Genomic DNA, 13,955 nt, shown 5'->3' on the forward strand with positions numbered 1-13,955 from the left:
CCCTTTGATTTTCATGATTTCTATTTTGGTGTTTAGTTGGGGAGAGGGGTAGGTTGTTGTTTTTCTAGTTTTTTAGTTGTATGCTCAATTTGTTCATCCGCTCTTTCTCTCTTTTACTGATGTAACCACTTAGAGATACAGTTTCCCCTAAGTATTGTTTGGCTATATCCCACAAATTTTGGTATACTGTCTCATTGTTGTCATTATCTTTAATGAAATTATTGTTTTTATGATTTGTTCTCTGACCCACTCATTTAAAAAAAAAATTTCCAACATGGAAATTTTTGTGAAGGCGTCACACACAACTGAGAAAAAAGTATATACTTTTCTATTCCTGTTCAATATTCTTCAGGGGTCTATCCAATCTATGTTTTCTAAAATTCTATTCATCTACTTAACTTCTTTCTTGTTTACTGCGGAGCCTGAGAGGGGTAAACTGAGGTCTCCCACATTTCTTTTATCTGAGATGTTGATCGCTACCCCTGTCTTTTTTACTTTAGCTAAAGCATAATGGATTTTGCTCCAGACCCTTATTTTAATTCTGTATGTCTTTGCATTTCAAATGTGTCTTTTGTAAAAACATATTGTTGGATTCTTATTTCTAATCCGTTCTGCTATCTTCTTTTGTTTTATAAGTGAGTTCGTCTCATTCATATTCACAGTTATGGTTGTTAACTGTGTACTTCCCTCCATTCTAGACTCTTCTATTTGTCCTTTTTTACCCTGTTCCCTCTTCAAAAGCCTTGCTTCAGACATTGCATCACTTAATCTACTCTCCTTCTTGCCATCCCCTCCTCCCTTTCTTTTAGTCCCCTTCTTCCTACTTTCCAATGGGTAAGACGAATTTCTATATCCAATTGTGTATATATGCATACTCTTCCCTATTTGAACCAGTTCAAATAAGAGTAAGATTCAAACATTGCTCACTTCTCCTTTACCCCCTTAGAAAATCTGGTGTTCAGAATCTAATAGGGAAAGACTAGACATAAAAAGAAACTGAAAAGCAGGAGCGGGGTGGTGCAGTAGGATGAAATCCAGGAGTGGAACCTTTTGGGAAAAGAAGAAATAGCTGCCCTGGGGGCCTTCCTTAAATGGAGGATCTGGGAGGAGGTCTCCTCTGTCCAGCTCTTCAATTAGAGGAGAAGGAGGGCCCCAGAGACAGAGGACACTTGGGAGAACATTCTTTATAGGCTTTTTATTTTCCATTGCTATTGGAGAAGTTATTCAACATTATTAGGAATCGTAACACTAAATATACTATTATTGAATAATTATGTGTACATGCTTTTTCTCACAATTTTAAGAATATTTAAGAATAATCTGAAGTTTCTCTATTACATCACTCACTATGCACTTCCTAGCAGCAGGTCCTAATATCAATACTTTAGATACAGGAAGGTCCCTGCAACCTTAAAAAGGACAATATGGTTTATAGATTCCCATGGTATGGGTATAACTTAGATTTACAAACTAACATATGCATACACATACCAGAAAAGAGAAAGATACCCACACTCACTATAACCACCCACTGAGAAATGTCCTATGGTTCAGAGGATTTAGGTTGATTTGATTATATAAATGTCCTTTCAACATTAAGCAAAGCATGCCTATTTGACTTCATACAATCTTCTCTTCCCATATGGCGAATCAATTATCACCTCTTTATAGAAGATGAACCCAGGAGAACAATTAGAACTAATTACTAATACTCAAAAGAATTCCCTTGAAGCTAGCTTTATCTAATAAAATATCTCTTTAAAATAAAAATAAAACACATGCCACTAGAGTACTATAATTGAAAAGGGAAATCAATTCAAAACTGCACTCTGTTTAAGTTTAGGCTGAGACTGGAGCCCATCCAAGAAATACTGTACTTGTGGATTTATAGCACAAAATAATTAAGAGGACTCAGCGCCTGGTGTCTGTTATCCACTGTCTTCACAAATACTGAATGATAAAGACTGATTAAGAATTTTTAAAAGACCTAACTACTACTTGCTGAAATTTGATAAAAACAAGAATTTTGATCTTTCTCATTTGCCATACTAAGATATGAAATATATTAGGTCTTTAATAAATGTTTGTTGAATGGATATTATCTTGAAGCTCCTAAAATGGCATTATAAATATTATAAACCAAAACTTTATAAAAGACTTGAGAAAAAATAGACTTTTTATTTTTAAATAAAAAAGCAAGTTATACCCTCCAAAATTTTATACTCCCTATCTTATGTGTTTAATTCTTTGTAGTTATGTCTTGCCTCTTTTGAAATCATTTACTGGATAACTAAAAATAAGAATTCTTTTTAGGGCAGCTAGGTGGCTGAGTGGTTGGAGTGCCAGACCTAGAATCAGGAAGACTCATCTTCCTGAGTTCAAATCTAGCCTCAGACACTTACTAGCTGTGTGATCCTGGGCAATTTACTTAACCCTGTTTGCCTCAGTTTCCTCATCTGTAAAATGAGCTGAAAAAGGAGGCAAACACTAGCTTTTTAAAATTTTTAGTTGATCTTAATAATGTCCCTAAACTTCTATTTTAGCAGAAATATCTAAAATTTTAAGCTCTGATTAAAAGTTAACTTGACGCAAAATCAAGAAAATCTAAAATCATTATCACAAAAATGACTTTTATTGCATGGATCCTGATTGTTCTTATCCTCTGAGAATACAACTCTGGGCAGACCATGAATGCAAGAGAAAATTTTAAAACAATTCTTTAAACAGGAAAAAAAGTTTCCAATTATTTTCTTGATAGTATTTATATTTTTTTAAATGTCCTTCTTACCTCTACACAAAAGGAAGCTGGTCTGAAAATGTAAACTTATATGGAAAGGCAGAAATGAAAATACAGAAAAGGCAAATATGTATTAATATATTATCCTTCACCTAAATAACTTTAAAGTCACTAATTTATTTTACCAGATTTATTAACCAGAATATGATGCACTGTGCTGGGCTCCAGGAAAAAGAAAAAGAATCATGGACTCAGGTCCTTAGAGGTCATTTGTATCAAAACTCCTAATAACATCCATGACAGATAGATATGAAACTTCCACTTGAAGACTTCCAATGATGGAGCTCACTACCTCTTAACGTATCTTATGTTACTTTTGGCCAGTTTTCATCCTTAGAAATTTTTTCTTCTATCAAGATGAAATCTTTCTCCACAAATCTTTCTACCTACTGCTTTTAGTTTTATCCTAAAACAATTTTCTTTCTTTTTATTAAAGGCCTGAAAGGAGTTTATAATCTGATGGAGATTACAGAACATGTACACAAATAATCATAATACAAATTAGTATGCTATAATTACACATGTATATAGTACTTTGAGTTTGGAGGAGAAAAAAGATTATTTTTGGCTGGGGAGATCAAGGAAAGGTTTCATGAATGAAATGCTCTATGAGTTACTAGTCTTTAGAGGGACAGGAACTATGTCTAATCTAAACTTTGTGTATTCCCCTGCATCCAATACAAAGCCTTTCTCTTTAACACAATGAAGCAGTAGAATATGGAAGTTTGAATAACAGAATCACATTAATATTCAAGTATTACAAAGTATTTCCACATATATATGGTTTCACAAATGTTCTTAATGTGGGGGGGAGTCTGTGAATTTTTTTCAACATTTTGATAATTATATTTCAATATAATTGATTTCCTTTGCAACGACATCTATTTTATTTTATGCATTTAAAAACACTACTCTGAAAAGGGGTTCATGGTTTTGACAGGCTGTACTGGCAATCAAATGTGTTTGAGTGACAAGTTTTTGACATCAGAGGCTTTTAGACCACGTGGGTTTAAGTCGCATTGTTGTGACGATTTTAGGTCACGTGGCTGAGTCACATGTGTGACTCACCTTTGACCCTGAAAAAGATATAAAACCAGAGGTTGGTTTTCCTTTTTCGGAGCTCTGAGCCGAAGCAGTAGTGACGCGTGACTCTGAGCCAGCCGTTGTTGAGCTCCCCGGCTGAACTCAGATGTTGGTAACTACAAATTGTATTTGGTCTGTTTGTAATTTGATTGTATTTGCTCTGAAGTGCAGGGTGCTGGCTTTTTCCCCTGAACTAAGTGAATGATATTTGTATGTTGGATTAAAGTAAGACTGTTAACCCCTTGATGTTGCTTTCCTTAGTAAAGCAGATCAAAAGGACCTGGGCTTGCAGCGTTCTGTGAGCTGGCTGTTGTTGGTTTTACACCCCCACAGCAGCTGCTGGCCGGATTGTTGAAACACAGGCCACCAAAGGGTTCCATAACACACACAAAAAAGCTAACGACATCTACACTAAAATAAATTATGAGTAAATGTCTGCCCTGTCATCACAATAATCTAAGTTGGAATCCCACCTATCAGCTCTCAAAAATTAAGCATAATGAGTCAGGTTAGTGCTTGTAGGGGCCTTCTTGAAAGAAATTTGGAAATATGACTAGAAGGGTGACAGATGGGTCATTTTCTATAAACTGCTTCACAACTTACAACCCCTCCCCCACTCCCTCAAATCAATAATACACCAAATGCAGAATAATTACAACCAAATCCACAGAAGACAAAATTTCCAACAAGTTAAAAATCCTTTATGAATTAATACCTAAGAAACCTATTATTTAGAGTGCTCATTCAGTGATCCCACATATCCCAGAGCAATGACACAATTAAACTTATAGATTTGTGAAAAGCCCAATCCTGGAATGAATACTCATGCTTCTGTAGTGACTATGCCCTCATCCTGGATCCACCCTATAAGAAGTAGGAGGTGTTTCCTATTTAGCCATATAAATAGAAAAGAGGAGAGGGAAGGGAAAAATTAGGAGGAATGTTAGTGTGGACAGCTGCATGGGACTGAAACCCAGATGGGATGAGGGCCCTTCTCTCAGAGGTTACTCAGGGCAGAGACTAAGACTGATAAACCCTATGTCCCCTTCAAGGGGATATGGCGATCTCATAGTCAAGTCCTGGAAACTGCTAACTAGAGACAGCGAGAAACTGTTAAGGTTAGAGAAACTAGAGAGCGACAGGAGAATTAAAAAACCAAGGCTGAAATACAAAAGATATCAAAAGAAAAAGCCTCAATAAAAGGCTAGTACTGAAATGTGATGGTCCTGATTTGATCCTAAAAACCAGAAGATTGATTAATACCTCAAAGAAAATGCAAGGTTTTCTTTTAAAAGACTGTAATAGGGAGAAAAAGTGAACCAATAGTGCCTGGTGAAAATAAGAGAGCATGGAACAAGAAGAAAATCCAAACTGCAGAAAGCACATATTAAAATAAATTCTTTAAAGACTATAGCACAATAAAAAAAATTGTAATCAATAAAAGGAGCATTAAAAAGATATGTTTCTAAGTTGGGTCTTAATAATGACATTCTGAATAATGATCAAAGAACAAAGCACAGAAGCCATAAGAACTGCATTAAAGAGAACAATGAAAACATACCAAAATTTGTGGGATACAAATAAAGCAGTCCTCAGAGGAAAGCATATACCCTTTAGAATTTAGAATATATATTAACAAAAGAAAAAAGAGGATTAACAAATAGAATATGCATCTAAAAATTAAAAATCAATAAAACAAATCTAAAATAATGAAAAATTGGGGAAATTTGAAAACCAGAGCAGAATTGGGTATATGGGAAAATAAAAAAAACATACTACTGAAAAATATAACTAAAAGCTGGTTCTTTGAAAAGACTAGTGAAATTTAAGTTATCTAAACTATGAAGGACAAAATAAAAATTGAATAACTGGAAATCACAACAAAGACACAACAAAAAATTGTCAGAACCTACTATACAGTTATATGTGTACATGGCATTTTAAAATATATGATAAATGTATATATGTGCATATATACACAAACTGTTTATTCCAATAAATGAGACTGAATACAAAAATATAAATTAGCTAAATTAAAATAAACATCTGAATCCAATTTCAGAAAAGGAAACTGAAAAAGTTATAAAGTAATTATCAAAAAAGAAATCTCTGGTCCAGATGGCAGGAGTTATATAAAATTTTTAAAGAATAATTAATATCTATACTACATGAATCATTCCAGAAGAAGTGAAAAATAAAATACCATCAAGTTCCTTGGGACAAATAATAGTCCTAAAATCAGGGAAAGACATAACAAAGAAAGCGAATTATTGATCAATATCATTATGAATATCTATTCTAAAATTCTAGCAAATAAACTATGGTGATATTTACAAAAAAGTTGTGGATCAGTGGAACTGATCTGAAAACATAAATTACTTCGGTTCTGAGAACTGTCAGTTTGAAAACAAGTGCTGGAAAAACCGGAATGCAGTTTGGCAAAAACGAACAACAACAACAGAAAACAGATGTAGCCCATCTCACGCCTATTCCACAAACAGCTCAAAGTGGATTTGTGAACTTAATATCTTTTTTATTCTTTATATTTTTTATTCTTTTTTTTGGAGGGGGGAAAGGCAGGGCAATTGGGGTTAAGTGACTTGTCCAAGGTCACACAGCCAGTAAATGTGTCAAGTGTCTGAGGTCACATTTGAACTCAGGTCCTCCTGACTCCTGGGCTGGTGCTCTACTCACTGAGCCACCTAGCTGCCCCATGAACTTAATATTAAAAGTCAGACTATACATACCATTTTCTCTTTTTTGTTTTTTCTTTCTCATGGTTTTTCCCTTTTGTTCTGATTCTTCTTTCAAAACATGCCTAATACACAAGTGTGTTTAATATGATTGTACATGTACACATTATATCAGATTGCTTGCGAACTTGGGGAGAGGGGAGGGAAGGAAGGGAGCAAGAAAAAAATTTGGAACTTAAAATCTTATAAAAGCAAATGTTGAAAACTATCTTTACACGTAATTGGAAAAAATACTATTAAGTAGGAGGAAAAAGTCAGATAAGGTACTTCTCACAGCTATGACTAGGTGAAGAATTAACAAATAAGGGAAAAGAGGTTGATACGTGAACTGATGCACAGTAAGGTAAGAAGAGTCAGGCTACACACACACACACACACACGCGCACACACAATTCCAACAATATGAACTGAAAGAACAACAAACAATTGCAACAATATTGTTAAAGTTTAATGAGCCAGATTGGTCCCAAAGTAGACATATTTAGAAAAGTGGATGATTAAAAATCACCTGTATTTGTTCTTTATAATACTTTACAACACTACTAATCCAGCTGTCAGACTTGTAACTACTTGAACTATCTGAAACAAAGCCTCTGAGAAGGTAGGGAAGTAGGTGTCACAAAGCAGGGCACTTTATTACAAGGGAGGACCATTATCGTCACTAATCCTACTGATTTAATATTATGTGTAAAACCAGTAATTAAAAGGCTTGATTACTTGATTTTCCTTGGGAAATTTAGTTTCTCAAGCAATAGTGAATCAAAAATTAAGAAGCACGAAATTTAGGAAAATACAACTATATAAGGACAAGAAGGAAAAGTTAACATCCACAGAAGACAGAGCAGGTACTCCAGCTTCTCAGAGTGCATGCTCCTTACAAGTAGGGATAGTTTCATTCACTGTATTTGTCTTCATTGTATTTTTATCCTCAGTGCTTAGCATAGTGCCTAGCACATAGTAGACACTTAATAAATGTTTGCTGAATGTATTAGTTTGGGTTCATCTGAGGTTTTTTTTAATGTACTCTCTGAATCTTCAATATTTATTTGTCCTGCCTCCCACAGAATACTATTGGCTCCCTGAGGGACAAAAGTCACATCTTATTTTTTATTTTCAACTCATTCTGGGCCTCCCGGCCCTGTTCTTGACTTTCTCTGGATTTCAAAACCATGTCCCTAAAACAAAATAAACAAATCACCATGCATCTTCTACGGCAGGCTCATCCTGGAATGTCCCTCAATAGTAGAGGCCTCTTCACAAGGCCCACTACTCCTCCTCCCCTTAGTCAGCGGCCCAACCTGCTGTACTTTGATTCCTCTTTGTGCCCTGTTCTAGACATCCTCTGGACCTCAAAATCATGGCCCTGGGTAGGATACCTTCAATCCCCAGCCCCTTCCTGCTCCCTTCTGTTTTGGCTTCTCCCATTAGAATGGAAGCTCCTCTAAAGCAGGGACTGCTTATTTCCTTCCTTGTTTGTCTCTTGCAAAGAAGTACTCTATACCACTGCACAGCGGAAAATCAAAGAATTTCAGATTTAGAAAGGATGTTAGATCATCTGCGGCCTCGAGGCCACATGTGGCCCTCTACGTTCTCAAGTGCAGCCCTCTGACTGAATCCAAACTTTACGGAACAAATCTTTTTGTTAAGACTAGATACTAGTCATATCTCAGCAGGAATGCCCAAATATCTCTAAAAAGTGGCTATTCAGCTGCCCTTTAAAAGCATCCAACAAGTAGAAGCTAACTACTCCTAGAGCAGCCTATTTCACCTTTTTAGGAAATTTTGAGATTTCTGTCATCAAAAAAGATAACAAAATCTTAGTATAAATTAAGAGAGGCATAGTGTCCATGACTAGAAAGGCAACCGTCCTAACATACTTTGCCTTAGCCAGACCACATCAGTTCTGGGCACCACATTTTAGAAAGGCCTTTAGTAAGTTGGAGAGAGTTCAAGAGACAACCCGGATGGTGAAAGGCTTCCATCTCCTATAAGGGTCCAATGCAGGTGCTGTTGACATTTATCCCACAGAAGACCTGGGTGGGAGGGAAGGGGAGGATATGAGAGTTGCACCTTCCCAGTTGTTCAGTCGTTTTTCAGTCACGTCCAACTTTTCATGACCCCTATTTGGGTTTTTCCTAGCAAAGATACTGGAGTGGTTTGCTGTTTCTTTCTAGAACTCATTTTACAGATGAGGAAACTGAGGCAAAAGGGTTAAGTGACTTACTTGCCTAGGATCACACAGCTAGTAAGTGTCTGAAGCCAGATTTGAACTCAGGAAGATAAGTCCTTCTGACTCCAGGCCTGGCACTCTAACCACTACGACACCTAGACGCCCTGGTGCTATACCTACTGGATGCTTTATGTTTGTTGAATGGAACTGAACATCACATTACAGCCCTTCAAATAGTTATCATTTTCCCCTCTCATAACCTCTTTCCTTCTCAAGTGTTTGCTTCTTTAGGACAAATGTTGCCAGTTCATCTTATACCATGATTTCCAGCTATAATACTACCCTGGTTAGCTTCCTCTTCCTAAAATTGAAAATACTCTAGAAATGATCTGACCAGTGCAAAGCACAGTGGGACCATTATTTTCATTCAAGACAGCATTCCTCTATTCATGCAGGTTAAGATCATGTTGGTATTTTTGCCAACTCTATTGAACTGTTGATTCCTACACAGCTTGTAGTCTTCTACAAGTCCCAGGTCTTTTTTACACAATTATTTAACCATGCCTCATCCCTCTGGGACTTGTGTTGCTGATGATTTTATCCCGAGTATAGAAATTGACATTTATTCCCAGCCGAATGTAAGTTCAGTATACATAAAAGTTTTGAAATATGAATATTTTAAGCTCCTTAAGTGAAAGGACTGTTTAGTTTTTGTCTTCATATCTCCAAAGGCTGGAACATAGAAGGTACTAAATAATTTCAACTTTTGAACAGAATGATACCTAGCAACTTCATCCAATTAGATTAAGCTCACAACTATTATTATTTGCTAAAACTATAGTTGACTAATGATCCTTTATCCATAGCCAAATGTTTTCTCTATGAATTCAATTATATTATTTAGCGGATGGAACTATATAATTTCTATGGTCCTTTCTAGCTCTCATCATCATGGAGGTTGCTTCAGCTTTGATACACAACACCTCCTTCAGCTGCCACTCTGTCCCTCTGATTGGAAGGCTGGAGGATAGAGCAAAACACTTCTCCCAAAGCCTCCCTTTATACAGGACTCAGAATTTCCAGTCAGTTCTACATTTCCCACTAGCTGCTATGCTTGGGTTCAACTCCATGAATATTATGCCCCCAAGCCAGGTACTGTCTAGTGCCATCCACCCCTTGGAGTTTCCCTGTGTGTATTGTCTTCCCCCATTAAACTGGAAACTCCTTGAGGGCAGGAACTGTCTTTTTCTTATTTGCACCCTCAGCACTGAGCACAGTACCATAGTAGGCACTTAAGAAATGTTTATTGATTGGCTAACTACAGGTCTATAAGAGTGATGAACAGGCAAAACAGGCTGAGGAAATTTCTTCCTGAGGGTTCAAGTAAAGACTTTCTTCATTTTCTCTTTTAAACAACAGTGTAGTATCCCTATACACTATTCATTTTCACTACTGGGATGGTTACATTTTAAGGTCACCTCAAACACACAGGTAGATAAGTTGGCAAAGTGTATACGGCCCTGGACTTGGAGTGAGGGAGATGTGGATTCAAATCTAGCCCCAGAAACTTACTGTGTGACCTTGGGCAAATTATCAAATAACCTCTTTCTACCTTAGATTCCTCATATGTCAGATGGGGAAAATAAGAGCACCTACAACCCAGCATTGTTCTGGGGATAAAATGATATTACACACACACACACACGCTACTTAGCAATGTGCTTAGCATAGTGCCTGGCATATAGGAGATGCTGAATAAATGCTTATTAAAAATACAAACATTGGAAAATTATTTTAAAATAAAAAGCATTTTATTAAAATGCTTTCATCCTTAGCTTTCCCTTTGATAAGCATCCTTCCAAGTGAAGACAAAGAGTAAGTATGGAATAAAAGTGGGCATGAGTCAAGATAAACCAAAAGTAAAATTTTGCCCCAGTATGACTGTAGGGACATGACAGTACTAATATAAGAAATGGGGGGAGCATTTTTGTTTCCACAGCTTTAGCAGAATGTAAGTCAGGTGACTGATTAGAATTAGTTCTAATCAGAGCTGTGATCTAGCAGAGACCAGGCTTCTGGTCGGGTGAAAGGTTAGAGGCTTGTATGCATGCTCAACTGAGCCATTTGAGGAGGGCATGACATAGGCAGTCATGGGGTTGCATCTGGCCAACGAAGAGCCTAGTGGGAGATTCAAAGTAGGAGTCAATAAAAGGACTGGCATCCCTCTGAGTCCTTGTACTCTCCTGTACTCTGCTCAGGGGATGTACCCATTTATTCAGAACGAATAAATGTAAAATATAATTAAAGTGTTCCTGCCTTCCCAATGAGTATTGTTTATTCCTAGACAATGTGAGTATTTTTATAACACTAATAAATTAACTTTTTCAGGGGAAATGGTACAAAGAGGAAAAGATTATCTGCCAAAACAACTGAGAACACAAAACAGAAACATTCAAAATTTACCCAAATATTCTTTCTCATTTCACCTTTCCTTACCTGACAGTTAATGTCAGCTGTATATTGCAGTAGGACTGTTACTAGGTCCTTATGTCCTCGGTCACATGCCCAATGCAGTAGAGCCCTGCCCTAAAAATTAAGAAAGAGAAAAATATTTGAGCACAATCAGTAAAACGAATTTAAAAGAACCAGTTTATCATGGGTCCTCCAGGCTATTCTATACAGGACTAAACAGTAGGAAAAATCAAATTTTCTTTGTATTTTGGCCAATTTAATGTTTTATAATTAGTAAATAGTAATTCAACAGTATTCAGTACACAAACATTTATTAAGTGCTTACTATGTGCCACGTACTATGCTAAGTCCTGGAGATACAAAGAAAGGCAAAAACAGACCCTGCTCTCAAGGACCTCAAATTCTAACGGGTAAGACAACTGTGGATTGGCTGGTTGTTGTTCTTCATTCTCAAAGAGTACCAAAATGACATCACTAGCAAGAGTCAAGTTATAGTGTCCAACTGTGGCTGATCAGGCCAATAGAAGTTCGGAATGCTCTACCACAGATCAGGAATAAATAGTCCATGTGAACATTTGGGGTGGATACTCTAAAATTTGCTCCTCCTGCATTTCCTTTGAGCTGTTTCAATTCTGCTTTGCTCATAAAGCACAGCACCTTCTTTGATGCGGACATGATATGCTGAGTGGTCCTTTGCCAGTGTTTCCCATGTCACACAATTAATTTCAAAGTTCTTGAGAGTGTCCTTGTATTGCTTTTTCTGTATATATAAATACCACACACACACACACACATACACACACACACACGGTAGATGGGATGTAATCCGAGAGGGGATGACATTAATAATTGGGGTGACCAGGAAAAGCCAGCACAAAAAGATAGAGACAATGTCACGTACAAGAAATAGTAAGTAGGCCAGTATAGCTGGATCACAGTGTGCATGGAGGGAGGGAAAGTGACCTTCTTGAGTTCAGAGTCCGTATCTTTGCCCTTCTACTTTGTACCCCAGAACTTAGAACAGTTTAAGAACTGTTCTAACTCAGTGCATAGTAAGGGAGGGCTTAATAACTGCTTGTTGACTTATTTAAGAAGGGGCCAGGGTATGTGACTATGGGAATCCCCTTGAACTCCACCCTGAATCTTCCCACTACATCTGGCCTTTCATGCCCAAATAGCCTAGCCTAGCCTACCATTGTCCAGATACCTCTGGATTGCCTTCTGGCTGTTTCCCACCCTTAATCTCACTCCTGGAGTCTTGACTTCCAGTCACCCCAGTCCCATCAAGATCCTCCTTAGACTCCTCCTCAAGACCCTCCCTAAACCCCTCCTCTAGTCACACCAGATTACTTAACCACTCCTTAACCCCTCCCACAGTCTTTCTGTATATAAGCTCCATTTTGCCTCCATGAAGGCACTCAGATTCAATGTAGCTCCGCTCAGATTAATCTGGCCTGCTGGCATTAGTGTCACAAATGCTCAGGCTCCCTAAGAGTCTACCCAATATGGCAAATCTTTAAAAAACTTTGTTTTTCTTTGGCTGAGAAGGCTTGAGTCAAATTCATTCGGCAGGACTCAGCATGTCGGTATTTTAGGGTCTTAAACGCCCCTCAGCCCCAAACTTCAACATATTAAGAGCTTTAAATATCAAATACAGAAGTTTTTATTTGCTCCTCTTGGAGGTAACAGGGTACCACTAGAGCTCAATAATTTGGGAGGAAAGGAATAAATCTAATGGCTTTTGCTCAGTCTTTATCCTTCTTGAACTCTCTATAATCTGACACTGCTGATTACCCTCTCCTCTAGCATAACCTTTCCTTTCTAGGTTCTTGTTACACTGTTCCCTACTGGTTTTCATCCTACCTGACTGACCACCTCCAAGTTCTTTTGCTTGACTTTCATCAGGTTATGCCCAATAACTGTTGGGTATCCTCTAAGCCTTTCTCTTGGGCCTCCTCTCTTCTTCAAGTACTATCTTTCTTGGTAATCAGATCAGCTACCATGGGTTCAACTATCCTCTCTATGCAGATGTTTCACAGATCTCTGTATCTAGCATTAATCTCTCTCCTGAACTAGTCATGCATCACCAATTGCCTCTTAGCAATCTCAAACTGTATTCTTGTAGGCATCTCAAACTCAACTTGTTCACAACAGAGCTCATTATCTCTTCCCCAGAACTACAAGGATACCACCATCATCTGAGGCCTCAATGTCATCCTCAGCTCCTCACTTGAACTCATGTCACATATCTGATCTGTGGCCAAAACTTGGTGTTTCTACCTTGAAGCATCTCTCATGTAAATTTCCTTCTCTCCACCCACACAGGCATTATTACCCTGGTTCAGGCTTCCATCACCTCCTGCCTGGACCATTGCACTCATCCTCTGGTTGGTCTCTGTCAAGTCTCTCCCCTCCCCCAAGATATCTTTTTTTTTTCCTTTTTTTGGAGGGGGAAGGCAGGGCAATTGGGGTTAAGTGACTTGCCCAAGGTCACACAGCTAATAAGTGTGTCAAATGTCTGAGACTGGATTTGAATTCACATCCTCCTGACTCCAGGGCCGGTGCACTACTCACTGTGCCACCTAGCTGCCCCCCCCCCCAATATATCTTCTACTCAGTTGCCAAGGTGATTTTTTTTTTCCAAATATAGGACTCAACATGTACCTGTCTACACAATAAA

The 13,955-nt window shown here is 37.7% G+C and overlaps 1 protein-coding gene across 1 annotated transcript in view; it reads right to left on the minus strand.

Annotated features, from left to right (window-relative positions):
* ACBD6 (acyl-CoA binding domain containing 6) overlaps positions 1-13,955 on the minus strand; it is a 227,380-nt gene that overhangs the window by 101,691 nt on the left and 111,734 nt on the right. The window contains exon 6 of the mRNA XM_036755421.1: positions 11,300-11,389. Within this exon, the coding sequence (XP_036611316.1) occupies positions 11,300-11,389 (90 nt within the window). The remainder of the gene's footprint in view (positions 1-11,299; positions 11,390-13,955) is intronic.

This window comes from Trichosurus vulpecula, chromosome 4 (assembly GCF_011100635.1).
Source record: "Trichosurus vulpecula isolate mTriVul1 chromosome 4, mTriVul1.pri, whole genome shotgun sequence".
In the NCBI taxonomy this organism is placed as follows: domain Eukaryota; kingdom Metazoa; phylum Chordata; class Mammalia; order Diprotodontia; family Phalangeridae; genus Trichosurus; species Trichosurus vulpecula.